Source organism: Rattus norvegicus, chromosome 4 (assembly GCF_036323735.1).
Source record: "Rattus norvegicus strain BN/NHsdMcwi chromosome 4, GRCr8, whole genome shotgun sequence".
In the NCBI taxonomy this organism is placed as follows: domain Eukaryota; kingdom Metazoa; phylum Chordata; class Mammalia; order Rodentia; family Muridae; genus Rattus; species Rattus norvegicus.
This window is the reverse complement of record NC_086022.1, coordinates 155,741,814-155,767,700: the sequence shown is the minus strand read 5'-3', so window position 1 is coordinate 155,767,700 and position 25,887 is coordinate 155,741,814. Positions and strand designations below refer to the sequence as shown.

The 25,887-nt window shown below is 43.0% G+C and overlaps 1 protein-coding gene across 4 annotated transcripts in view; it reads right to left on the bottom strand.

Moving 5' to 3' along the window:
- Bcl2l13 (Bcl2-like 13) overlaps positions 1 to 25,887 on the bottom strand; it is a 56,775-nt gene that overhangs the window by 17,358 nt on the left and 13,530 nt on the right. The window contains exons 3-6 of one of the 4 annotated variants that reach the window (NM_001398849.1): positions 15,039 to 15,146; positions 12,841 to 12,997; positions 8,653 to 8,722; positions 3,477 to 3,620 (exon numbers count right to left, since the gene is read on the bottom strand). In NM_001398849.1, coding sequence (NP_001385778.1) covers positions 3,477 to 3,620; positions 8,653 to 8,722; positions 12,841 to 12,997; positions 15,039 to 15,146 — 479 coding nt within the window. Of the gene's footprint in view, positions 1 to 3,476; positions 3,621 to 8,652; positions 8,723 to 12,840; positions 12,998 to 15,038; positions 15,147 to 25,887 lie in introns of those variants that run through there. The other 3 variants (XM_063286121.1, XM_063286120.1, XM_063286122.1) reach the window with 3 other exon arrangements.

The following is a 25,887-nucleotide window of genomic DNA, read 5'->3' as shown; positions in this document are numbered from 1 at the left end:
CTATACAAATCAATTTTCAGCCTTGACAAAGGATCACAGCTGCACAAGATGTCACTGTACTGGATGGTTTTCTTCACCTAGACAGAAGTAAATCTAATCTCAGATGAAGGACCAACAGCCTCTGTCAGACTGGCCTGTGGTGAGTTTCCTTGGTGAAGGACTGACTGGGAAGACACAGCTCACGGTGGCAGTGCCACCCTTGGGCAGCTGGCCCCGAGGACAATAAGAAAGCAGACTGAGGGGCTAGAGAGATGGCTCAGAGGTTAAGAGCACCGACTGCTCTTCCAGAGGTCCTGAGTTCAATTCCCAGCAACCACATGGTGGCTCACAACCATCTGTAATGGGATCTGATGCCCTTTTCTGGTGTGTCTGAAGACAGTGACAGGGTACACATATACATAAAATAAATAAATAAATCTTAAAAAAAAAAAAAAGCAGACTGAGCAAGCCATGGAGAACCAGCCAGTGACCATCTTTCCTGCTTCAGTTTCCCTCAATGGCCTGTGAGCTGAAATAAACCCTTTCCTCCCCATGCTTTTGGTCACAGTGCCTATCACGGCAATAGAAACCCTAACTAAGATACTTATAATAGAGGGAACTGGGTAAAGACTACATGGTAATTTATTATTTTTGCAACTTTATTAAAAGCTTAAAAATAGCTGAGTGCTTGCATTTAATTCCAGCACTCGGGAGGCAGAGGTGGTCAGATGTCTATGAGTTCAATCCCAGCCTAGTTTACACAGTTCCAGGACACACGGGGCTATGCAGTGAAACCCTGTCTCTAAACAAACTTTAAATTAAAATCTAATTTTAGCAAACTGTTAAAAAACAAAAACACACAACTTAGTAATCTATCAATATTAAGTACTAGGGAAGATAAGCGTCATAAAAACTCATATACTGCTAATAGAGCTCTCTGAAAAACGCTGGGCACTGTTTCATGAACTGAAGCATGTCCAGGACTCGGGAGGTAATTAGGTTGGCAGGTGTTTACCTAGCATGCACGAAGCTGGGTTCAATCCCTAGCACCACATACACTAGGCATGGAGGCAGACATGTGCAAACCCATCATCACTCAAGGAGGGAGAGGTGGCAAAAGGGTCAGGTGTTCAAAGCCATCTTTAGCTAAACAGAGTCAAGGACAGCCTGAGGCATAAGAAGACCCTATCTCCAAAAAACAAACAAAAAAACACAGCTATACACCATGACTCAGAAATTCTACTTCCACATATAAAACCACAGAAATGTCCATGTGCCATGTGTGCCAGCACCTTTAGTCCCAGCTCAGGAGGCAGAGCCAGACAGATGTCTGAGTTTAAGGCCAGCATGGTCTAATACAGTGAGTTCCAGACAGCCAGGGTAACACAGAGAAATCCTGTCTCAAAAAAGAAAGATAGACAAAGAAATGTGCATATATAAGAACGCTCAGACAGCAGTGCGTCTAATAGTAAAATGGAAATACCCACCGACTGGACTACAAGTAAATAACGTGAGAACTTATCCTGCAGCGTTGACCCTTAGGACAGCTGTCTGTCCCTGAGACTTGCTGGCTTGGCCAGGCTGGCCAAGAAGCCCAGGGACCTTCCTGTCTCTGCCTCTGCAGTGCTGGGAGCACAAGTGTACACTCCCATGCCTGATTTTATTATTGGGTTCTAGGGATCAAGTCTGGGTCATCATGTTTGCACAGCAAGCAGTTCAAAGACCATTCTCCAGCCTCTAACCGCTCCCACACCCTTGCATGTGTGTTTTTGAGACCAGGTTTCTCTGCATAGCTCTGGTGTCACTCTGTAGACCAGGCTGGTCACAAATTCAAAGATTCACTTGCTTCTGCCTCCTGAGTGCTGAGATTAAAGAAACTCTGTGTTTTAAAACTTGCTTTTTTTTTTTTTTCATGGAGGAAGGAAGCTAGCTAAAAGGGATCACTGGAGAAGTGAAGGGAAAATGATAAAGGCTAAGGAATGACAACCATAGCATTGAGTGAACCACACAAGTTATAAAAAAATCATAACTTGTTGCTTCTATGTCTATGAATCTGGGCTGGTAGAACGAGATATATAAATTCTCAGTGTGCTAAAAGCTCGGGAGAAACCTCCTGGTGCTATGCTCCCAACACCCCTTCCCCTTGGTACTCTAACCCCGATAGCTTGGGTTCTTCCCCTCCTTGGCCCTTGTACTAGCCACTGGAGCCTTGCCTCTCCTGACCCCCTGTCTCATTCAGTTTCTAAAGCAGCAGATGAATAGCGTTGCTAAGATCACTACCAATCAGGTCTTGGTTCAGCATCAAACTGTTCCCAACACAGGGACAGTTATTCTGATGAACCTCTCCCTTATAAAAGAAAAGGGGGAGTTGTTTCACAGTAGGCTGTGAAAGATAGCCTGGTTCTCAGTTGAGCTAAGGCTCGACACCCCGGAAACCCTGAGGGGACAGTAGGCATTTTGCCTGTTCCTGGACACCAGGCCTGTCACGTAGCTACAGCCCCTCCACAGTCGCCTGTAGAGAGGTTTGTGGCCTCAGTCACACAGGAGTAGCACCCCAAGCCCTCCCACACAAGGTACGGTATCCCAAGCTCTCAGGCCAAACCCATAGGAAGTACCTACTGTCAGATCTGACCCACCCCAAACTGTACGTAAGGATCCTGTCCAGACGGGACAGAGCCTGAGAGCTTGCTTCTGTCTCTGAGAGCTTCTGTCATGAGAGCTGTAACCACGCCTGAGGAGAGATCTGCTCTCCCTAAGAAGCTGCCAGAAGTTCCCAGGCAGCGGTGGAGGAGGAGGTGGAGGCAGCTGCAGCTGCAGCAGCTGAAGCAGAAGCGGAAGTGGCAAAGACAATTCCCCTCCCTGCTCGCATTCTCTCCCCTTTGCCTGAGGCCTCGCACCTGCCCAGACCAGAGATCTCCCTGGAGAGCCTCCAGTACACAGGCCCACATCGAGTAATGATGCTATTCACAAAATCCAAGGCAAAATTATTACTGTCTAAGGATATATATGTCATAATTTTAGCAGTTCAGAAAATCCTGTGCTGGAGAAATGGCCTGGGACTAAACGCATGCACTGCTCTTCCAGAGAACCAGAGTTCAATTCCTGCATACCAGGTGTCTCAGGATCCAAAACCTGGAGCCACCGCAGGCACTGACAGTCTTTGTCTCAGTTATTTCAATTTTTTGTTGTTGTTAGCATGAAATATTTCTTGACTAACAACTATTTAAAAGCACCACATACCAATCTACTTAAGTAAAACCCTAGCAATTTAAAATGGTATGAGCGGCCTTTTTTTGCTTGTCATGCAGTACTGACTAGACCTACACCATTAAAAAGCTAAACACAAAAGGCCTGGGCTAGGACACGTCATCAGTAGGATACTTAACCTGTCCTGAACAAGATCATAAGTTTGACCCCCCAGCAAATAAAAAGACTATTTAAAACTTTTAAACATAGGCTTAATTATTCTAAAGAAAGAAAATTGTAAGTAGCCTTACCCAGCCACCTTGCTGAATGATGAACTCTGCTCCGTGCTCCTCCAGATACATCACACCAAACTGTAGCAGCGTACTCAAAGGCTCTTGACCACGCCGTGCCAATTCCAAAAGCATTTGTTGTAGCAAAACTAGAGGCACCAAAATCTTTAACGCAAAGATAAAAACATAAAAAACATAAATTGAAATTCTTACAATGGGTTTTATGTTCAAGCGGAGAAATTTTTAATGCAGGCACACCATCATGGCTATTTCATTCTCACTATGTTTATAAAACATCGACTCCTGCTAGAATTTTTCAGGCTATTATATGTGAATTCCATATAAGAGGGGGCAGTAAAAGTGATTATATAAAAATAACCATGTGCAAACATAATACACAGAAATTCACACAATAATTATAATGAAAAACTACTAAAAGCAATTCAACAAAAACAAATCTAAAAACTGTAGCCGCCCCAGCTGTTAAAAAGAACTAGACTGTTTACATACCCATTACCAAAATGTAAGTCAACACACACATACATATGCACATACAAATTAGGACTTACAGTGTCTCAGGGAAAAATATACACCAAACTAGTAAGGCACTCACTTAAGGAACTAGGGGACTGAGGGCAGTGTGAAGGAAAGGCCTCATCTTTGATTCCAGTATTTCTGTACCATTTTTCAAGATAGGGTTTCTCTGCGTAAGCCTGGATGTCCTGGCACTCACTATGTAGAGCAGGCCCACATCAAACTCAGAGATCCTCCCGCCTCTGCCTCCCAACTGGGATCAAGTGCTTTCTCATCCATTTGAAAACAAGGACTTCATGGCTGTTGTCTATGAGTGAGGTTTCCCACGTGTGTCTCTCCTGTGCCTCTGTCTGCTGAGAGCTGAGGTTACAGCTGAGGGATCACACATGGCAAAATAATGCCTGTTCTAGTTAGGAGCTACCTTATGAAAGTCATCGAAAGTCAAATACGAGGAGAGGCACTATAAATTATGCTTAGTAACCCTGTGGCTCGATACTTAAAATAGTAACTCACAACAGAAACCAGCTAGCTATTCCTTCTATCGTGGTTTGAATATGCTTGACCAAGGGAGTGGCACTATTTGGTGTGTGGCCCTGTTGGAGTAGGTGTGTCACTGTGGCCATGGGCTTTAAGACCCTCGTCCTAGCTGCCTGGAAGTCAGTCTTCAGCTAGCAGCCTTCAGATGAAGATGTAGAACTCTCAGCTCCTCCTGCACCATGCCCGCCTGGATGCTGCCCCACAGTGATGATACTAGATTGAACCTCTGAACCTGTAAGCCAGCCCCAATGAAATGTTGTCCTTTCTAAGACTCGCCTTGGTCATGGTGTCTGCTCACAGCAGTAAACCCTGCCTGAGACAGCAGCTTCCTTTCAAAACAAACAGCAGCAGCAGCAGCAGACCCAAAGGGCTAAGACGCAGAGTACTGGAGGCCCTGGTTCACAACTTAGAAAGCCAGAGACAGAGAGGAGAAGGGGAAAAGAGAAAGGAGGGAGAAGGCAAAGAAGCTACAGTCAGGTAGCCATCTGCACGCAGGCTCTTGTCTCAAACATCAAAGTCTGTCCATGACCTAAGAAGGAATGCACGTGGAAATAACCCAATTTCAGTTCCGTGGTGCTCGATTATCAAGGAAATAATGGAATGACAAAGTATTTCCTCAAAAGAAACAACTTTAAAGTGAGCCCACGCTTCACACTCAACCCTTCAGCTTTTACTTCCGGGAATTTACTTAGAAGTCTGAGTGGAAGAATGCAACACACAGCTTCATTTTTGACATTCTCAAAGAACTCCAGGCCTAAAATATAGTAAAGCTTTCTTACCACTCATGGGCAAAAGGCTATGACAAGAGTAAGATAGGCGCTCATATAAGAAAACACACCGGGGCTGGGGATTTGGCTCAGTGGTAGAGCGCTTGCCTAGCAAGCGCAAGGCCCTGGGTTCGGTCCCCAGCTCCAAAAAAAAAGAAAACACACCAGGCTGTTTAAAACAAAACCAAAATGACTGTCTATCCAGCCCCGGTACTGTGCCCTGAGCAGGAGCTGGTGAAGGATGGCTTGGGAATCAGTGTTGCAAACTCAAACCATCTCAACTTCAAAGGCCTCACACGTCTACACTGCAAAGCTGTCAAATTCTCTATAACACTCCATAAACGTGTAGCACTTTGAGGCCAGGCATGCTTAACTTCACATTATCTATCTGGAAATGAATTGCAAACATCTTATGAGCCACTACATAAAATAGCATTTCCTTTCATCTGTTACAAATTACCCCTTGCATATGTACCAAAAACAGCAGTGCCATTTCATACATAATAAAGGAGTGCACGTGTGAGACCTCTTCCGCTCCGTCACTGTCAGCTCTGATCACAGCCCTCTATTCACCAAAGCGTCAGTCTGTGAGTAATCCGTCTGCTCTTCACCCAGCTCGCTCTGCTGCTTCCTGATCGGAGTTCTCGTTGCCACCCTAGCTAATCTTGAACGGCAGTAACCAGAATACAGACGCTTCATTTTATGGGACTAGCTGACATTCTTGAGTCATATCTTAGCAGACGGGAATCATATCCTCTCCTTTCATCCCTCGTGCTATTCCGATTTTTTAAAAGTACATGCATTTATTGATTGGGGAGGAGCATATTGTACCGCGTATGTGCAGGTCAGAGGGCAATGCTGAAGAGTCCATTCTCTCCTCCCACCACGTGGGTCCCAGGTCAAACCCAGTCATCAGCTAGGTAGAAAGCACTCTTACCACTGAGCCACTCTGCTGTCTTGTTTTGCTTAAGAGGGGATCTCGTGCAGCTGAGGCTCACTTTAAACTACTCATCTTCCTACTTATACCTCCCAAGTATTAGGATTACATATGCACCCCCACACACACTTGTAATAGTTATTAAATGAGACCACACCAGGCTTACTCATCTAAAAAACTTTTCTTAATGAACCTGCATTTCTTCACTTTGTTTGAGATAGGTCTCATGTAGCCCAGGCTGGCCCATAGATCACCACATAGTGAGGACAGTCCTGAACTCCTGATTCCTTGCCTCTACCTCCCAACTGCTGGCACCCATAGCACATCGCTCTGCCAGTTTAGGAGCGCTAGCTTTTAAGCACAGTGTAGACTATGTCTATATACTTAAACTCACTTCCCTACACGAGAAGCATCAAGAGCTCTCCTAAGGAGGGGAAGAATGTCACTCAGCTGGTAGAGTATTTGCTTAGCATGCAGGAAGCAACACATAAAACTAGATGGCCGTGGTTCAAGCTTGTAAACCGGAAGATTACATGTTAACAACTGGAAGCTTAGAAGTTCAATCTCACCCCTGGCCACAGAGTTAGCCTGAGCTAAATAAAATGCTGTTTCGGAAAGCAAACACAACAGAAGTTACTTCTACAACTCATCTATACCCCATCGGTACTCTACATAGTCTAAAACCCAATTACTGCTTAGTACTCTACATTTCTTTTCCTTTTTAATGTTAAAAGAAATGCTTGTCTCTTAATTTTTATTCAGAGTAGTCTCCTTGTGGGACAAGAGATTCTGCATATGGAATATATTTTCCTTAGGAATTCTTGTAACAGAATGTCTAAGAAACTTTCAGCACCAGAGAGGATGACTTCTGTTGCCCTGCCTTTATTCATATATTTACTTAATTCACTGATAGATGGGGCAGAAAGACATTTTAAAAAAATGTGCAGTTTAGCAATAAAAAAACAAACAAATGTAAAGTGTGTGGAAGAGAAGTTGTAATTCTCTCTCTTTTTTTAATTTATATATTTGTTTTATGAATGTGAGGACACTGTCTGTCTTCAGACACACCAGAAGAGGGCATCAGATCTCATTACGGATGGCTGGGCCACCATGTGGTTGCTGGGAACCGAACTCAGGACCTGTGGAAGAGCAGTCACGTGCTCTGAGTCATCTCTCCATCCCAGAAGCTGTAATTCTTTTTTTTTTTTTTTTTTCCGGAGCTGGGGACCGAACCCAGGGCCTTGCGCTTCCTAGGCAAGCGCTCTACCACTGAGCTAAATCCCCAACCCCTGAAGCTGTAATTCTTAAAGACAAACGTCCTGCTCTGCCCTGGAGGGCAGGACCCCTTAAATTCAAGGCACCAATTTATGAAAAGCCTCATTTGTTTGAAAAGAGAGCTTGAACTAAGAACACAGTTTAAGGGGTTCCCTGCTCAGAAGCAATGGCCTTGGCACACACGGTGCTGTATCTGGCCAAGGGGCCAGGCTCCCTCCTGAGCTGGCAACAGCATCCATGGCTTTGCAGGCACGGAAGACAAGATTGAGAGCTCGTGAGCTCTTGGTCAACGTCTTCCTGAAGCTACTGTGTGAGATGTAAAAGTGAAGCCTCTGTTGCAGTGGAGACCCTGGGACACTGGGGAATCATGAGACTTCCACCAAGGAAAGATGCAGGGATGGAAGGAGTGGAACCGGCTCAGGAAACAGGCTACATTTCTGCAGCCAGGAGACACAGTATAAGACAGCGGATAATCACATGACACGGTGGAAAGCTAGTCAAGAGATCCTACACAAGTTACTTAACCCTTTCCTGAATAGTCATCAGCTTAAGTAAATAAATACTAAAACAAAAGCCCGTTGTGCTGGGAGGTTTAGTTCATTAGTAGTAGTGGCCTGCACAAAACCCCGGGTTCCATACTAGGGCAACAGGATATCCTACCCCTTTCCAGGCCCAAAATAGGGTAATACAATGCACTGTGCGTTCTTCAAAGGAGAGTTTGGAATGATTAAATGGGGTATGACATGAGATGCACTACTATATGAACTATGAAACACAATGGTATGAAACTTTTAAAAGAACCAGAAGAGGTTATCTATTAGATGAACATCCCATTCTTCTCCAAGACATGTTAACTCACATACCTGGAGACAAATGTCATGTTAATACAGAGGAAGAGAGAAACAATGGGAAACTCAAGGAGGAGGGAAAAGAGAACAGCACACTACAGAGCACACACTTTGAGACACGCTGTAAAACCATGCAGCATCTCATTAAAAGTAAAGGAGAACTATCCCCTTAACAGAGTTTGGACTTATGCCTAAGTCAGTGCTAACAGTTTGATGCTGTGCGAGCTAACAAGTCCTTCTACACTTGATTATTAGCACTAAGATTGTGTAAGAGCAAAGATAATGTGGTTAATTAATACCTTATTCCATCCGCTGGCGTGGACTGCGGTCTCCACTGTACATTCACGGTATGCCTCATATGTCACTGGCCTGTGGACATTTTGTTAAAAGTCTGTGTTACAAAAAAGGACTAAAATTTCAGATGAATAAATATGCAGACATTATTGTGTGGCTGAACTTTTCGCTAACATGACAGAGATAGTTCAACAGATTGCTTTTCCCCACTAAGATGTGGCTTTTACTATTTGGTATGTGTTTCCTCATAAACATTCTCTGTATTGCTGGGGAGATCATTGTAGCATAGGAAGATAAATGTGTATCCTACCCATCATTTCTTAATTACTCGGCATTTATCTGATAGGACTTCTACATTGTAGATAAATGCCTGAATTACAGATACAGAATCATGTAAAACTTAGCTCAGTTAAATGAAAACACAATCCAGTCTTTTTTTTTTTTTTTTAGTCAAAAGTCTAAGCCTGGAGTGGTATGGAACATCTGTAATGCCAGCACTCAGGAGGCAGAGGCAGGCAGATCTCGGAGTCCAAGGCCAGCCTGGTCTACAGAATGAGTTCCAAGACAGTCAGGGTTACACAGAGAAACCCTGACTCAAAAAAACCAGAGGGGGAAAAGGTATAAACGTTAAAAACGAATAGATAGGTCATGAAAGACTTTTTAAAACTGAGGCCATAGAGAGGGGGAACAGAAACATAGTAAGTGCTGCCCTCTTTCTTACTTGGAGTCTAATATAAAATCCTGGAAGAGGCCAGGCCTAGAGACCCACGCCTATCTGAACACTCAAGAAGCTGAGTCATAGGCTAGCCTGAGCTACACAGTGAATGCCAAACTGGTTAGGGCTATACAGCAAGAGCCTATCTCAAAATACAAAAACAGATAAAGTAACATGGTGTGCAGAAAAGTGAATATGTCTCATCACCTGCACATTAGTCCTAATCAGACCAAGCCCTAAGTTACTGTAAGAAACCACATCTCACTGACATTTGTTGAAAACTTTAAGCACTGCTATTTTTTTTTATAAATTTAAAACAAATTAAAAGAACATGGTACCAAATAATGTGAAGGCAACAACATCTTAGAAAATAAAATTATCCCTCTCATTTGGAGTAAAGTATTAACAGATTTGGTATTTTTTGAGTGGAAGAGGCAGAGACAGGCAGAACTCTGAGATTTCAAAGCCAGGCTGGTCTACATGGTAAGCTCAGGCAGCCAGAGTAATGGAGAGACTCTGCCTCAAAACAACACAAATAGATAAAAAGGAATTTAAAAAGTGGGAGGAATCTTGGGTTTTTTTTAATAGGTTTAAAAACTCCAATTCCAAAAGCATTTCCTGTTGTGATTACTCTAGTCTGATTTCTTCAGCTGGTGAGTGCCTAAGACCAGCAACTACTACCACTCAGCAATGGCCTAGCGTGCAAGGCTGTGTGTCTACTACTGACATTTACATTACTCACATGGTATCCCTTAGGAGGCCTGTGTTAGAAGACGCTAAGAGACTGCGTATCCTAAAACCAGGCCGGGTAAACACCCAACTGGATCTGGCCCCAACAGCACATTACTTCCATTTCAAGTATTCAAGGACTCAGTCAAGATTTTGATATATGCCTCAAAAATGTTCAGAAGCCACACATAGGTAGAAAAGTGCCATGTGGCTATTATGCTTAAAATATTAACACACGCTAGATTTCAAAGAGTCAGTAAGAATAAAAGAATGCGAAATATCGGGGTTGGGGATTTGGCTCAGTGGCAGGGCGCTTGCCTAGGAAGCGCAAGGCCCTGGGTTCGGTCCCCAGCTCTGGAAAAAAAAAAAAAAAAAAAGAATGTGAAATATCTCACTAATAATTTTCTGGTTTTTAAAGTATTTGACTATACTGATTTAAGTCATTAAAATGTTCATAAACGCCATGTTTCATCTTCATGTGACATGTATCTACTGAACAGCACTGCTGTGATGACCTCAGGAACAGTTCTGATGACACAGGACATTCAGGCACAGGCCAGCACCACCCCACTGCTACAGTGCTGCGGAGAGACGGTCTCACACCAGGCTTCTGCCCAGCGACACCACAGCCTCACTAGTGCCTGGGTTCCTTTATAAGTCTTGAGCTTTAGGATTACATGAGAATCCTGTAAAACTCAGACTTCACCAGCTCCTGTACCACCCACCTACCTAGGTCTCCCTGAAGCTTCACTGTGGCGATCAGGCCCTTTCCTTCCTCCCTTCCCTAACTGTGTGGTGCTGCTGTGGGTCACTGAAGTCCATACAGGGAGTCTGGCTACCTACGCACTTCATCATTCTTCAGAATCAAACAGGATTTAAAATATTATATGTAAACACATACATACATGCACACAAACAGATAGCAGGTTAAAACATTCATATTTTAATACATAGAGAAGCAAGCAGTTGACTAACCAGCCTTCCCCCTATAAGGTCTTAGAATATAGCAGAGAAGAAGGGGGTACCTTTAGCAATCAAAGGTATTTCATATAAAGAATTTAAGAAACTGCATTGTTTCCAAGGCATTAGCATCAGAGCTTAAAATTTTCAAAAGTAAACTTCTGAACAAATTTTACTTGCTACACGACCAACTTCGAAAATAATTATCACTATTCAGAGTTTGGAAAAAGTAAATATTCAACTAAATCAGGTTTGTCTTAAAGTAAAAACAAACTCAGGGCACGATGTGCAAACCTTTACCCTATCACTTGGAAAGGCAGAGGCAAGATGAATCGGAGTTCCAGGCCAGCTAAGACTCCACAGTAAGAGACCCTGTCTGAAAACTGAAGTCATACCATTCTGTTCACTGGAGAGTGGGTGATATCACAGCCAAACTACAAGTAACAAATGGAAGAAACTGACACATGAAGGACGAAATGACTCGCATAAAGGGGGCTGAAGGGATCAAACTAAGAGCACTTCCTGTTCCTGTTCAGTTCCCAAGCACCGGTCCTGGGGCCTGTCACTCATGGTCCAGGGATCTCAGTGCTTTCTTCCAACCTTCTGGACATCAAATACATGTACATAAAAATAAATCTTAAATGCCAGGCATGGTGGTGACACATGCCTTTAATCGGTACTCGGATCTCTGTAAATTTGGCCAAGCCTGGAATCAAATGAGACCCTGACTCAAAAAAGACAAAGAAAATAGAACTTTTAAATTTGTAATCTCAACATATACAGTATATGAATGTTTAAGGACAGAGACTCTTAATGAACTCCTCAGGGCACATGGAGATCAGGGACAGCAACTCTGTCGAACACTTTAGAAAGCCATGCCGCAAAAGTTCCTGCCTAAGTTTTATTTCCTGGACACTCAGATTGTCCTTTCTATACTTCTAACAAGCTTAAAGCGTGTGTCTAAGGTAGAAAATTCAAGTATGGTTTTTCATTTCCCTGAGTATAATTATGAATTTTATATATGCTCACTTTACCAGCATATGCAGAAATATGAAAAACATGGCCAACTATAAACCCTGACTGCATGAAAGTAAGGAACGAACTTACTGCAACAGTGATTGGACCTGAGAGTAAGGAAAGTCCTGACTGCAACAGCGATTGGTGAGGAAAAAGTTTTCTCCTAAGTGACCCATCTTTATCAACTCATACTAATTGTGTAATTCATTACTAATTCCTTAATGACTCTCACTGAAACATTAGGGAGCTGACCTTTGAACCTATCCTAAATGAAGAGGTTCTATGTTGGCACGTTTGCATTTTTTCACTGGCTTCTCAATTGTAGCATTCTTATGGCGAGGGCCAGAGTTGGAAGGAATCAGCTGTGGGAGTGCAGAAGCTACTCACAGGCAGATGGGCACTTCCAAAGGATGTCTACAACAGAGCTACAATTCTAAATTCAGACGTCTAAAATACCACGGTAAGCTAATCACACACTAGACACAAACTCTAGACATTATATCTAGACACAGGTGAACACTACATGGGACAGAAGCAAAGAGCAACTGGGACAGGGCAACGGCTCCTGTTTTAGCACAGGACATGCATCTGTAGAAACCTCAAAAGGTCAGTAAAAACCATCAGGTCTTTGGGGATATTTAAATCCCTGCTTCAAGGCAAATCTGGCATTCAAACACTAAACAGATGCTTTAAGCTCAAGGGAAGGGAAAGTGAGGAACTGCCTCAGCCATCAGAAGACCCCGGGAAGAAGCGCACTCCACTCGCAACTCACTGGCTGAGGATCATCTGCAGCGCTTTCTGCAAAGGTTCGCTCAGGTCTCGGGACACTCTCTCTCCAAGCTGGGCCAAGCAGTCCTCTACGGAGCTTTCAGGGTTAGCAGGGCTGAACACTGGTGAGGTGTGACAGTCAAAGCCTGTGCTGGTGAAGGCTGAAGACAAGGCAAAAGGAAAGACCAAAATTAGTAAGCGGTCCCTGGACTGGAGAGATTGCCAGTGGTTAAGAGCACACGCTGCTCTTCCAGAGGGCCAGGGGTGGATTCCCGGCAACCAGTCCCAGAGGATCCAAAGCCCTCTTCTGGACCTCCATGGACACAAGGTACACACAGACATACAGGCAGACAAAACACCCATACACATTTAAAATAAGCACTAAAGGCCGTGCTACTAGCCTATGGGTGTGCGCCTATCACCTGGAGGGTCTCAAGTAGGACACCTGCCTGGGCTGCACTGTGAGTTCAAAGCCAGTTGGGCTATACAGCAAGAGCCTGTGTCAATAAAACAAAATAAAATAAAATAAATCAGCCAGGCATGGTGGTATATAAATTTAAATCCTAGCACTAGGAAGATAAGAGGCATCTCTGTGAGTTCCAGGCCAACCTTATCTACAAATTGAGTTCTAAGACAGTCAGAGTTGTTAGACAGAGAAACACTGTCTCAAACCAAACAAACAACCAACCAACAGCTGGGCATGGTAGCCTACTAGGGAGGTGGAGGCAGGATGACCAGCCTTGGCTAGATGGTGAATCTGAGATCAACCTGGTGTCCAATGAGGATGATCTCAAAAAAACATATTAAACAAAGAAAAAGAAAGGAGGTATGTTTATGACAGTCCATGAAAATAAGGTATGTACTTTTTTTTTTTCTATTCTTTTTTTTTTTTTTGGAGCTGGGGACCGAACCCAGGGCCTACCACTGAGCCAAATCCCCAACCCCGTATATACTGTTAAGAACAAGAATTATAAGGTACTTGGAAAGATTAGATAATCACTATACATTCTAATCTTGTCTGGAACACAAAATTGATAGGTCCTAAAGGTTGAGGTCTTTATTGCTTTGTTTTTTAGATGGAGGTCTCCATATATAGCCCAGCCTGGCTTTGAACTCATTCTTCTACCTCAGTCTCTCAAATACTGGGATTATATACATAAACTACCATTCAGTGGCCTGCCTATCCATCTGTCTGTTATCTGTCTGCCTTAGCCAGTGTCTGTTCCACTGTAGTTCACCTGGCCTGAAACTTACATGGCTCTCCGCCCCTCTGCTTCCTAAGTGCTAAGACTATGAACACCACCAGCACGCCCAGTTTGTTCATAAGGTTCTATTTTCTCAACTAACAGGGGCTTATTTATAAACACAATCTATCAGTTGTTTATTGAAAGTTATTAGGCTTTATATATTTAGGAACACACACACACACACACACACACACACACACACACACACACACACCAACAATTTAAAAAACAGAGGCCATGAATTTGGAAGAGAGCATGGGAGAGGCTGGAAGGAGAAATGGAAAGAAAGGAAATGATGCAATTACAATGCTTCCAAAAATAAAATAGCTTTTTTTGTTTCGGGGTTTTTTTGGGGGAGAGCTTGGGTTTTTTTTTGGGGGGGGGGCTTTTTGTCGTTATTTTCCAAGACAGGGTTTCTCTGTGTAGCCCTGGCTGTCCTACTCCCTCTGTAGACCAGGTTGGCCTTGAACTCACAGAGAACTGTCTCCAGCTGCCTCCAGAGTGTCTGGCATTAAAGGCATACACCACCACCACCTGGCTCTAAAATATAACTTAAAATGTTTATTTTGGCACACACACAAAAAAAAAGAGATTAAGCTATGGAGACATTTTCTGATGGGAAGTGAAGTCTGATTTACAGCAGGGATTCATGTGGTACTATGAACCTGTGAACACAAAAATAAATAAATCTTTGGAGGAGGAGACAGCTGTGAAAGTTGCTGCCAGATGTGGTGGTAAACCTCTTTAATCCCAGCACTCAGGAGGTAGAGGCAGGCAGACTCTGTGAGTGTAAGGCCAGCCTGGTCTACAGACAGTGTTCTTGGACAGCCAAGGCTACAGAGAAACCCTGTCTCAAAACAAAAAACAAAAACAAAAAAGGAGAAAAAACAAGAAAGCCAACTAAATGAGAGCGACAGAATATGCTCACTGCCTGGGAAAGCAAGAGTGTACAGACCTTCAGAGACTTCTTTGTCCAAGGATTTCAGTTCTTCCTCAATCTCAGATTTAATTTTTAATAAAACTTCTGGATTCAGAGACTGTGGAGCGACATCTAGTTGACTTCCTGAAACAAAGGAGGAGATGAGAGGTTGCTATAGCGAGAGGAACAGAAACCCATTAGGATCCAGCGGCATTAGCCACACTTGGAGGCTGCGGCAGGAGGGTCACTTCAGATCAGGATTGTAGAGCCAGCGGGCATCACAGGGATACCCTATCTTGAAACACCGACCAGGAGACAAAAATCAGACCTATTACACTTAGTATTGAGTCAGAAAACAATCCACTTCGTTATCAAGGCTAGAAGGTATTTTTGCCCAAAAGCAGGTGCCCAGACTCTGACCTCCAGAATTGAAAAACAAAGAAAAAGCAAGAAGAAACAGCAATTAATAGAAGTATGTGGGCCTAAGCACTGAGAGTTAAGTCTAACACAGAAAAGAAACCCCTGATCATTTCTGTCAGAAATAGGAAAAGAACAGAATCCAGACACACAGGAGACAAGAAGAGAATGGTATCAACACGCACTGGTCCTAGCTGGGCATTACGATGCTGAGATACTGCCAAGACTCTGGTTTCAAGTGAGTTTCACTTAGGTCTCCTTTCCTTATCAAGAACCATGGTAGGGATCTACCTCATCTCTCCATGCTGTGCATCACAGAGCTCTAGGAAAGGCTGGACTTAGTGGTTTATACCCATATATCCCAGTATTTGGGAGGCAGAGGCTGCCAAGCTTGATGCCAGCCTGGTATGATAAACTCTGGGCCAATCACGACTACATGTGTAGTGAGACCCTGTCTCAGAAGTAATCAGAGCTCTTAGTAAACAGCAAAAACCTCTGAAGAACTGTGCTCAGCCCAGATGAAGTGTTAGAGCTTTCTGTGACAGGGAGGCGATTCCTGGAACAAGTACCCTCTCCGTTCTTGGCTCTGACTAAGAATCAATGCTAATGTGACCTTATGAATAGCACAGCTTGATGTCATTCTCAGTGTGGAAATCTACAGTATTCCTACTTCTCAATTTATGCCTTGGATTTTTCCATTGTATGTGTGTACAGGGGCGGGGCAATGTATACAAGTGTGTGTACAATCATACATGCACTTGTGTGCATGTGTAGGTAGAAGACACCCAAGGCTGACATCAAATGCCTTCCTTGGATTCTTTGTATTATTTTATTTATTTGTTTGTGTTTACATGTATGAGTGTCTTGCCTGCATGAATTTCTGTATACTACATGAATGCCTGATGCTCATGGACGCCCTAGAACTGGAGTGAGTTGCCGTGTTGTGCTAGGAATTAAACCCAGGTCCTCTGAAGTGTAACGAGTACTCTTTACTAATACAGTATTTTAATTGATTATTTGAGAATTTCATATCACACACCCCAATCACACTCACTTCCCAGTCCTCCTACGTCCATCCCCCATCGTTGTGACCCTCCAAACACACACACAAAAATGGGGGGGGGGGGGAGACACAAGTTCAATTTGAGTTGTATATACACTCACTGGAGCATGGTTAAACTCCCAGTGGCCAGCCCCCTAAAGAAAACTGAGTCCTTTCCACCTGTACCCCAGCCAGAAGCCATCAATTGTGAGACGCTAAACTTCAACATCCTTATCACAATATTTTTTGGCATGTTTAGTGTTTGTTTTTAAGATTTACTCACATTTTAATACATATTATAAAATATATAATTTTATTATAAATATATAATACAAATATACATTACATAAATATATGTGTGTGTAAAATGTATGTGTGTATGTGTGTGTGTATGCACACTCTCTCTAAATGTATATATGCCTGCATGACAGAAGAGGGCACCAGATCTCATTACAGATGGTTGTGAGCCACCATGTGGTTGCTGGGAATTGAACTCAGGACCTCTGGAAGAGCAGTCAGTGCTTTTTTTTTTTTTTTTTTTTTTTTTGGTTCTTTTTTTCGGAGTTGGGGATCGAACCCAGGGCCTTGCGCTTCCTAGGCAAGCGCTCTACCACTGAGCTAAATCCCCAACCCTGCAGTCAGTGCTCTTAACCACTAAACCATCTCTACAGCCCCCTTACCACACTTTTTTTTTTCTCTTTTTCAGAGCTGGGGACCGAACCCAGGGCCTTGCGCTTGCTAGGCAAGCACTCTACCACTGAGCTAAATCCCCAATCCCCTTACCACACTTTTTAAGAGTTCTTTGATTCCTTTTTAGGCTGTTACCTTTGAGGGGTGGGAGGGTACAGGTTGTCACAGAGGCCTCTATGTCCCTCTTTCTCAACTGTTCTCCTGCCAGCATCAGTGGACACCACTGTGAAAGTAGCTTCTTTCCTTGCCTTTACAGTCAGAGGAAGTGTGGATCCCGGGCTTCTACATAGGAACATCGCAGACCACAAACATCCACATGGTTGCCAGCATCAGCACATGCCTAGGACCTCCATTTGGTTTCCAGTGGCAGCATGGACCATGGACATCAACTTGGCCATAGGCAGTGTTCTTAACCACTGAGTCATTTCTTCAGCCTATTCATCTTATTTTTTGAAACAGGGTCTTTGCTGAACTGGAGCACAATACCTAGCCAATGACTTTTGAGATCCATTTGTCTCTGCCTCCCCAGAACAATGTCACTGCATCTGGCTTTTTTTTTTTCTTTTTCCTTTTTTTTTTGGAGCTGGGGACAGAACCCAGGGCCTTGCACTTGCTAGGCAAGCGCTCTACCACTGAGCTAAATCCCCAACCCCCTGCATCTGGCTTTTACCAAGTGGGTGCCAGGATCGAGCTCAAGTTCTCAGGTCTGCATGGTAGGCACTTTACTAGTAGAGCAATTTCCTGGGACCTATCATATACTTTATTGAGAGGGAAGGGGATGAAATAGAGTTTTACTATATAGCCCTAACTGGCATCTAACACGATCCTTCTGTCCCACATTCCCGCTGCTGAGATTTCAAGCATGTGTCATCATGCCTGGCTTCACAGTGCATACTAATGAGCCACATTGAATTAAGGGTGGTGAAGAATGTTTTTATGAAGTATTGTAGCATGAGGCTGGAGAGATGGCTCAGTGGATAGGAGCACTGACTGTTCTTCCAGAGGATCCAGGTTTAATTCCCAGCAACCACATGGCAACTCACAACTGTCTGGAATACCAGTTTCAGAGTAATCAGCACCCTCACACAAACACACATGCAAACAAAACACAAACACATGTAAGTGCACATAAAATAAAAATAAATCACAGGAAAAAAATTTAAAAAATAAGTAACCCAGCATGAATCTGCTGAAAGGTCTTCATTATTCAATAAACAAAATACCCTATGCTTCCTTTTTACCTCACTGCCCTTCTTTTTCTGATGATTACTCCTCCAAGGACCAATTTAAGTCTTCAGTGGTGTTTTTAAAGAGTTATTTATTTATTATATATAAGTACACTGTAGCTGTCTTCAGACACACCAGAAGAGGGCATCAGATCTCATTACAGATAGTTGTGGGCCCCCATGTGGTTGCTGGGGTTTGAACTCAGGACCTCTGGAAGAGCAGTCAGCCTGTTAGCCACTGAGCCATCTCTCCAGCTCCAGTGACATCTTTTAAAAGACAGAGTCTCACCTATCCTGGGCAGCACCTGAGTTCACTATAGTCAAGGGTAACCTTGAACTTCTGATTGTGTGCCACCATGTGCAGTTTTATATGGTGTGGGGACTCTTCAGCTACACTTGCCAGGCCTGAAGGCCAGTAGAGGACTTTCAGGATCATTTAGGCCAAGACCATACAGTTAACCACTCACATGTCCTCTAGCCCTATATCTGATGCTTTTACACTTTGTTCTGACAAGATTACAAATACTTTGAGACACTCACATTCTTTGTCTAAGACTATGTCAAACATGAACTAAAGAAAGATACTTGGTGGTGGTGGTTGTCAAAATCTACTGTGGTACAGACCTAAAGGTTACAGTGGATAGAAGAGTTTTACAGAACACAGCCCCACTGCACATACAGAACAGAGTGTTGGCAGAAGAAGACCCAAACAAACAAACAAAAAAACTGAATTTCCATAACTTACACAGGCAAAAAATGGTTCATATATAAATGTAAAGAAATAAGTTATTTATTACTTCTCTGAGGCTACTAAAATGGCAAAAAATTTAAAAAGTAAATTGAGAGGGGGAGGGAGTGAGGGAAGGGGGAGAGGAAGAGAGAGAGGGAGAGAGAATCATCCTGTTAAATAATTATTGAACCTTAGAATATGATAATTTTTGTACACAGACTCAAATAAGAAATACGTGACACCATCTGCCATGAGCTTCTTTCTGGAAGACATGCACGTCCAAAACATACACAGCCCCACACAGCCCCTACCACCACCAGCAGCCCACACAGTAAATGACATTTTCTTGGTTACCATATGCCTCACACCCCAGCAGATTAAGGAGAAGCAGCTGATTCAAGGAGTGCCCATTCTCATGAAACTGACATGATGCTGATTACACAGGACAAGTTGTCACACTTGATAACAAGCCGTGTGGAAAGCCTACACCAGAAAAAGCCTACTGCTGCTAGGATACAAAAGGCTAGCTAGCTACGAAGGACAGACAGACTCTGATCTTCAGCTAATTAATCCTCTCCACCCAGACGTAACTACACAGCAGGGCCAATGCAGCATGAATCCTGTCCACTGAATCCAGGAAAAATAATCCAAAGACAAACAGACATCAGCACACTAAAGTCCACCAACTTCAATCCAAACTAAGAGAACTGTGCCAGCACTGAAATTCATCCACAGCTTTTGAATTGAGTACCACTAACACATTTTGGCCAACTGAATGGACTAAATCAAAGAAAAATAAATTCTGTACCACCTACAAATCTCCAATCTGAGACATACTAAAATTACCTATAAGAGCAGACTGGAGAAATGGCCTTTTGTTGATTTTGTAGAGAATCTGGGGTTTGGTGCCCAGCAGCATCTACATGGTGGTTCACAACCACTCATGGCTAGAGTATCTCTCTCTCTTAGCATTCTCCTATTGACTTCTGCAGGCACCAGGTACATGTAGCACACATCCATATAGGCAGGTAAAACACTCAGATGCATAACATAACATAAATAAATGTAAAAATGGTGTTTTTCGGCTGAGCATAGTGTGCACACCTTTAATCCCTGCACTTACGGGCAGAGAGAAATGGATCTCTGCGAATTGGAGGCTAGTCCAGTCTACATAGAGAATTCCAGGAAAGCAAAAGCTACATAGTGAGGCTGTCTCTATATTAATTAATTAGCAAATTAATTTTTAAATTAAGTAGCTGAGCATGATGGTATAGTCCTTTAATCCCAGCACTTGGGAGGCAGAGACAAGCACACTTCCTGTGCATTCCAGGTCAGCAAGGCAACACAGTGAGACCCTGTAACCATTTTTTGGTTTGGTTTGGTTTGGTTTGGTTTGGTTTGGTTTGGTTTGGTTTGGTTTGATGGGGTGGTGGTGGTTGTTGGATACAAGCTAGGGTCATTTGGAAAGAGGTGACTTCAATTGAGAAAATGCCCCCATCAGATCAGTCTGTGAGTTTCTGGGACCTTTTCTTGAATAGTGGTATATGTGGGAGGGTCCAGCCCACTGTGGACACTTGTCACCCTGGGCATAAGATCACAGGCTGAGTAAGTCACAAGGAGCAAGCCACTAAGCAGCACTCCTCTATGGCCTCTGCTTCAGCTCCTACCTCTAGTTTTCTGCCCTGTTTGGGTTACTGCCTTGGCTCCCCTCAATGACTGACTGTGTTCAGGACATGCAAGCCAATAAACCCTTTCCTCTCCAGACTACTTTTCATCATGTTGTTTATTTATCACAGCAATGGAAAGTAAATTAAGACCAAACAAACAAATATGAACCTGAGCTAACGTCGACTCCAAGTCTGTAAGCTATAAAAAGCGAAAGCGCCAAGGGTGGTGGGCACACCTTTAGTCCCAGCACTAGGGAGTCAGATCTCTGTGAGTTCAAGCCCAGCCTGATCTACAAAGATAGTGCAGGACAGTTACACTGAGAAACCCTGTCTCAAAACAAAAGAGTAAGATCAAGAAGCCCCATGCACTGGACTCTCACTGTGCAGAGAATGTGGTCACTCCTTGAGACTCTGTCTCTGAAGCAATCAAAGATAGCAGATTATATAAAACATACAGAATTTAAGACTACAAATATATTTATGATCAATAAGTTTCTGATATGTTTGTATTTTTAAAACTAAATCTCACTATGTAGGCCAGGTTGGCTTCAAACCCAGCCTTCCCACTTCAGACTCTAAACTTCATAAGGAACGACAGGTGTGCACCACTGTATCTCATCCTGTCAAACTTTTTTTTTTTTTCTTTTTTTCGGAGCTGAGGACCGAACCCAGGGCCTTGCGCTTGCTAGGCAAGCACTCTACCACTGAGCTAAATCCCCAACCCCGTGTCAAACTTTTGAGAAGGGTATCTAGGCTGTTCAAATAAAGAGTAACATTTCATGGTGATAGGAGAATTATATATTCTAAAGGAATCAACTGATTATTACTTCAAACACACACACACACACACACACACACACACACACACACACACACACACACACATCACCCCAAAAATTGATCCAAGACCTAAATTTAAGAGATAAAGCTGCCAGTCAGAGGTGGCACAGACCTTTAATCCCAGCACTCAGGAGGCAGAGGCAGGAGATTCTCTGAGTTTGAGGCCAGCCTGGTCTACAGAGGGAGTTAGTTATAGGACAGCCAGGGCCACACATGCGAGTGAAAGTGAGTGAGTGAGGGGGGGTTGCACGTTATGAAACTTTAGGCAACACTTTCTGAATAACATCCAAAGCACAAGAAATCACAGACAACACTGAAGCTCATCACGAGGACACTTTAGTAGTAGGAAGCAAACTGTAAACTATCAAAGTAAAAAGGGCAAGTCACTAAAAGGAAGAAAGTACCTAGCAACACATTGGGTATCCAGAATACAGCTCAACGATAAAAGAGAAATAGCTCAAAAAATGAAAAAATAGGGAACAGATTTCTCCACAGATACACAAGTGGCCAGCAGCACATAAAAGTGTGCTCAACACGAAAATGGAGAGAACTAATTCCAGAAAGCTGTCCTAGGAGCTCCATATGTTCAACACACACACACACACACACACGCACGCACGCACGCACGCACGCACGCACGCACGCACACCAAGCACGGTGGCTACACTCAACAACAGTCTTAAGAGAAGTGCCATGAGACTAAATAAGGATACACAGTGAGTTCCAGGCCAACCTGGGCTAGTGAGACCCCATTTGAAAAAAAAAAAAAAAACAAATAAAGTTTAAATACAGACAAATATGACAAAGCAAATCCTACATCTGGGATATACTCCAGATAGAATTCAAAACAAGAGCCGGGATGTAGCTCAGGTGACTGTGTGCTTGAGTGGCAGGCAATAAAGCCTTGGGTGCCATCTCACTGTCACATAAGCCAGGCATCTTTGCGTGACAGGATTTCCCTGCTCAGCCATCTCATAGGCTCATAAATCTATAATGCCAATACTCAGCCATAGAGGCTGCAGGACTCCAAGGTCACCTCCAGCTACACAGACAGCTCATGGCTAGCCTGGGCTACATGAGACTTAGTCTCAAAACAACAAGAAGAATTCAAAGCAAAAACTTAAGCAAATATTTGTACATCTATGTTCAAGGTAGAATTACTCACAATAGCTAAAATATAAGAAAACCCAAATTTCCATAAACAGATGACTGGATAAACAAAATGTGGTTTATATAAGTAATCTGCCTTAAGAAGGAAAGAGACACACAACAATGCAAAACACAGGTCACAAAATGATAAACACCTAATATGAAATACCTAAGAGAGTTAAATTCATAGAAAATTAGAAAAATAGCAGGCACTAACAGTTTTAGAAGGAATAATAAGAGGTTATTAAAACATGTATTTGACTGGCACGCTACTGTTGACAAAAAAAGAATTATATCAAGCTGGGCTGTAGCTCAACACATAATTAGTATCCACGAGATCCTGGGCTCAACTGCAGGAGAAAAGAACAGAAATTCTCCTTATTAAAGCTGTGTTAATGAGCACTGAAACAAAGTGGTCTATATTAATATATGCCAAGTTGAATGCAACAAAAGATACCACTTGGCATATAATATGCAAGGCAGAAGGATTCCAAGTAGTCAAAATATATCATTCAAACCAAGTATGGTAGCTCACACTGCTAATCCCGGCCTAGATCAGGGCCAGCTAAGCTACATGATACTCTGTGTCCAAAAAAAAAAAAAAAAAAACAAAAAAAAACAACAACAAAAAAAAAACCGAACAAACAGAAAACACAAAGGAGAAGGGAAAGAAAAGAAACAACACAAACTAGTGCAGTACAGAGACTAGTTCAGAAAAACTGTGGATGAGTTAACTACTCACAGAAAAGTACACCCAGAACATGACTCACTTAGGAAATAATAAAAAATACATAACGTGACAGAAAATCCTCAGCCATGAGCAGCTCCACCTTATGTATGTAGCCACTTCTCAGTTATTGCTCCACAAACTTGAAGCCAAACCCTAACCACAGTGCTATAATAAATCCTATTCACAGACGATTACACAAGGGTGAGAGCTACCTTCAGAAAATAAACAGGTAACAAGACAGCCAGAAGAAACTCGTGTTTTCCTTAGGAAGGTTACTCTAATGCTTGGTGGTACAAGTCTGCAATCTCAGCATACAGAAGGCTTGGACAGAAAGGTCAGAAGCTTAAGACCAAGTGGGCCACAGTAAGACTCTGAAGCTCAGTGGTAGATAGAGTGCTTACTAAGCACAGCAAAGCTGGCTCTGGCTGGCTGGTTCAACTCAGCTGTTCTGGCTCAAACTCCTCTCCAAGCTGACTGATTCAATCTGGCTTCTCTCAGCTTCTTACTGAATTGCTCTGCTTGAGCAATTCTTGCGCTAACTCTGGCAAATGTGTTCTAATCTTCTGACACCTTCATATTCTCCTATTTCAACTGTGTCTTCTGAATGAACTGAATTCAACCCCACTGTACTGCTTCCTGCACTGACTGAACAGCCTGGTCTAAGAGCGAGTTCCAGGACAGCCAGGGCTACACAGAGAAACCCTGTCTCGAGGAAAAACAACAAGGACAGCTACCAATTTTTAAATGTTAGTTCTTGTTATTTGTATGGTTTTTTGTTTTTTTGTTTTGTTTTTTTTCCGGAGCTGGGGAGCGAACCCAGGGCCTTGTGCTTGCTAGGCAAGCGCTCTACCACTGAGCTAAATCCCCAACCCCTTAGTTCTTGTTATTATGAATGTATGTTTGTGCTCACATGTGCATGTTATATATGCATGCCACAGTACATACGTGAAGGCCAGAGGTTCTAGATTCCCAGCCAAGGTAGAGTTACAGGTGGGTTCTCATATAGCCCAGGCTGAACAAGACTAGCCTTAACTACGGATCTTCAGGTAGGCCTCAGCTTCTTCCTCTTTATATGTGTGTGGGTGTTTGTCTGAATGTTTGTCTACGTACCACATGCATGTCTGGTGCCCAAGGAGGCCAGAGAGGGTGCCAGATGCCCTGTAACTGGAGTTGTCTCCAGCTGTGATGTCATGTGGGTGCTGGGAATTGAACCTGAATGCTCTAGAAAAACAGCAGTGCTCTTAACTAAGCCATCTCTCCAGCGCAGGCCTCCTTCTCGAGTGTTGAAGATTAGGGATGTTTACCAACACACAGCCTCATGTTTAGGTTTAGTGCTTTATTTCATATATATATATATATATATATATATATATATATGAAATTTATATATATATGATATATATATATATAAATTTTTTCTACTGTGTGTGTGTGTGTGTGTGTGTGTGAGAGAGAGAGAGAGAACATATTCTCTGTGTGGCAGATGCCCAAGGAGTGTCTACTGCTGTGACAAAACACCAGGACCAAAAGCACGTAGGGGAGAGGGGAGAGAAGTCATTTGGCTTACAGGTAACCATCACTGTACTTCTCATGCCAGACTCGACTGGACTACCTACTACAATGGCTTTCCTTGGTTCCCGCAATCTGATACCTACCATGTGTCCTAGAACTACCGTGTCTTTAATAAACCACACTTTATTTCTTTTCTCCCTCCCACTCAAATATACATGCAGACAAAAGACATACATATAACATTCAAATATTTCCAAAAAATAATTTCCAAAACAAAACACCAAAAACTACAAGATAGCCAGGCCTAGAGGCTCACACCTTTAACCCCAGCACTTGGAAAGTGGAGGCACACACATCTGAGTTAGGCCACTGTGGCCTACATAATAGTCCTAAGACAGCCAGGGCTACATAGAGAGATCCTGTCTCAAAACAAACAAAAAAAAAAAGAAATAAAGGATGACTCATGTTTCAAGCCTAAGTAGCAAATGTTGTTTGGTTGGTTTAGTTTTTGTTTGTGTTTTTCTAATTACTGCAAAAACAGAGGCTGACAGTATGTCCTTGAGGACTAACAGGAATATCTGAAGTTCAAGGTCATTTTGGGCCACAATTCTGCCTCAAAATAATGAAAGGAAGAGAGAAGGAAGGGAGAGGGGTTTTTGTTTTAATATTTAATTTCCTGTTTTGCCTGCATTCATGTTCATGTGAGGGTGTCTGATCCCCTGGAAAAGAAGTTACAGACAGTTGTGAGCTACCATGTGCATGCTGGGAAATAAACAGGCAGTGCTCTTAGCTACTGAGCCATCTCTAGAGACCCAGAAGGGAGATTAATTTTAAAAACAAAAAATTGGAACAAGTATACAAAATCAGCTAAGAAGGTGGGGA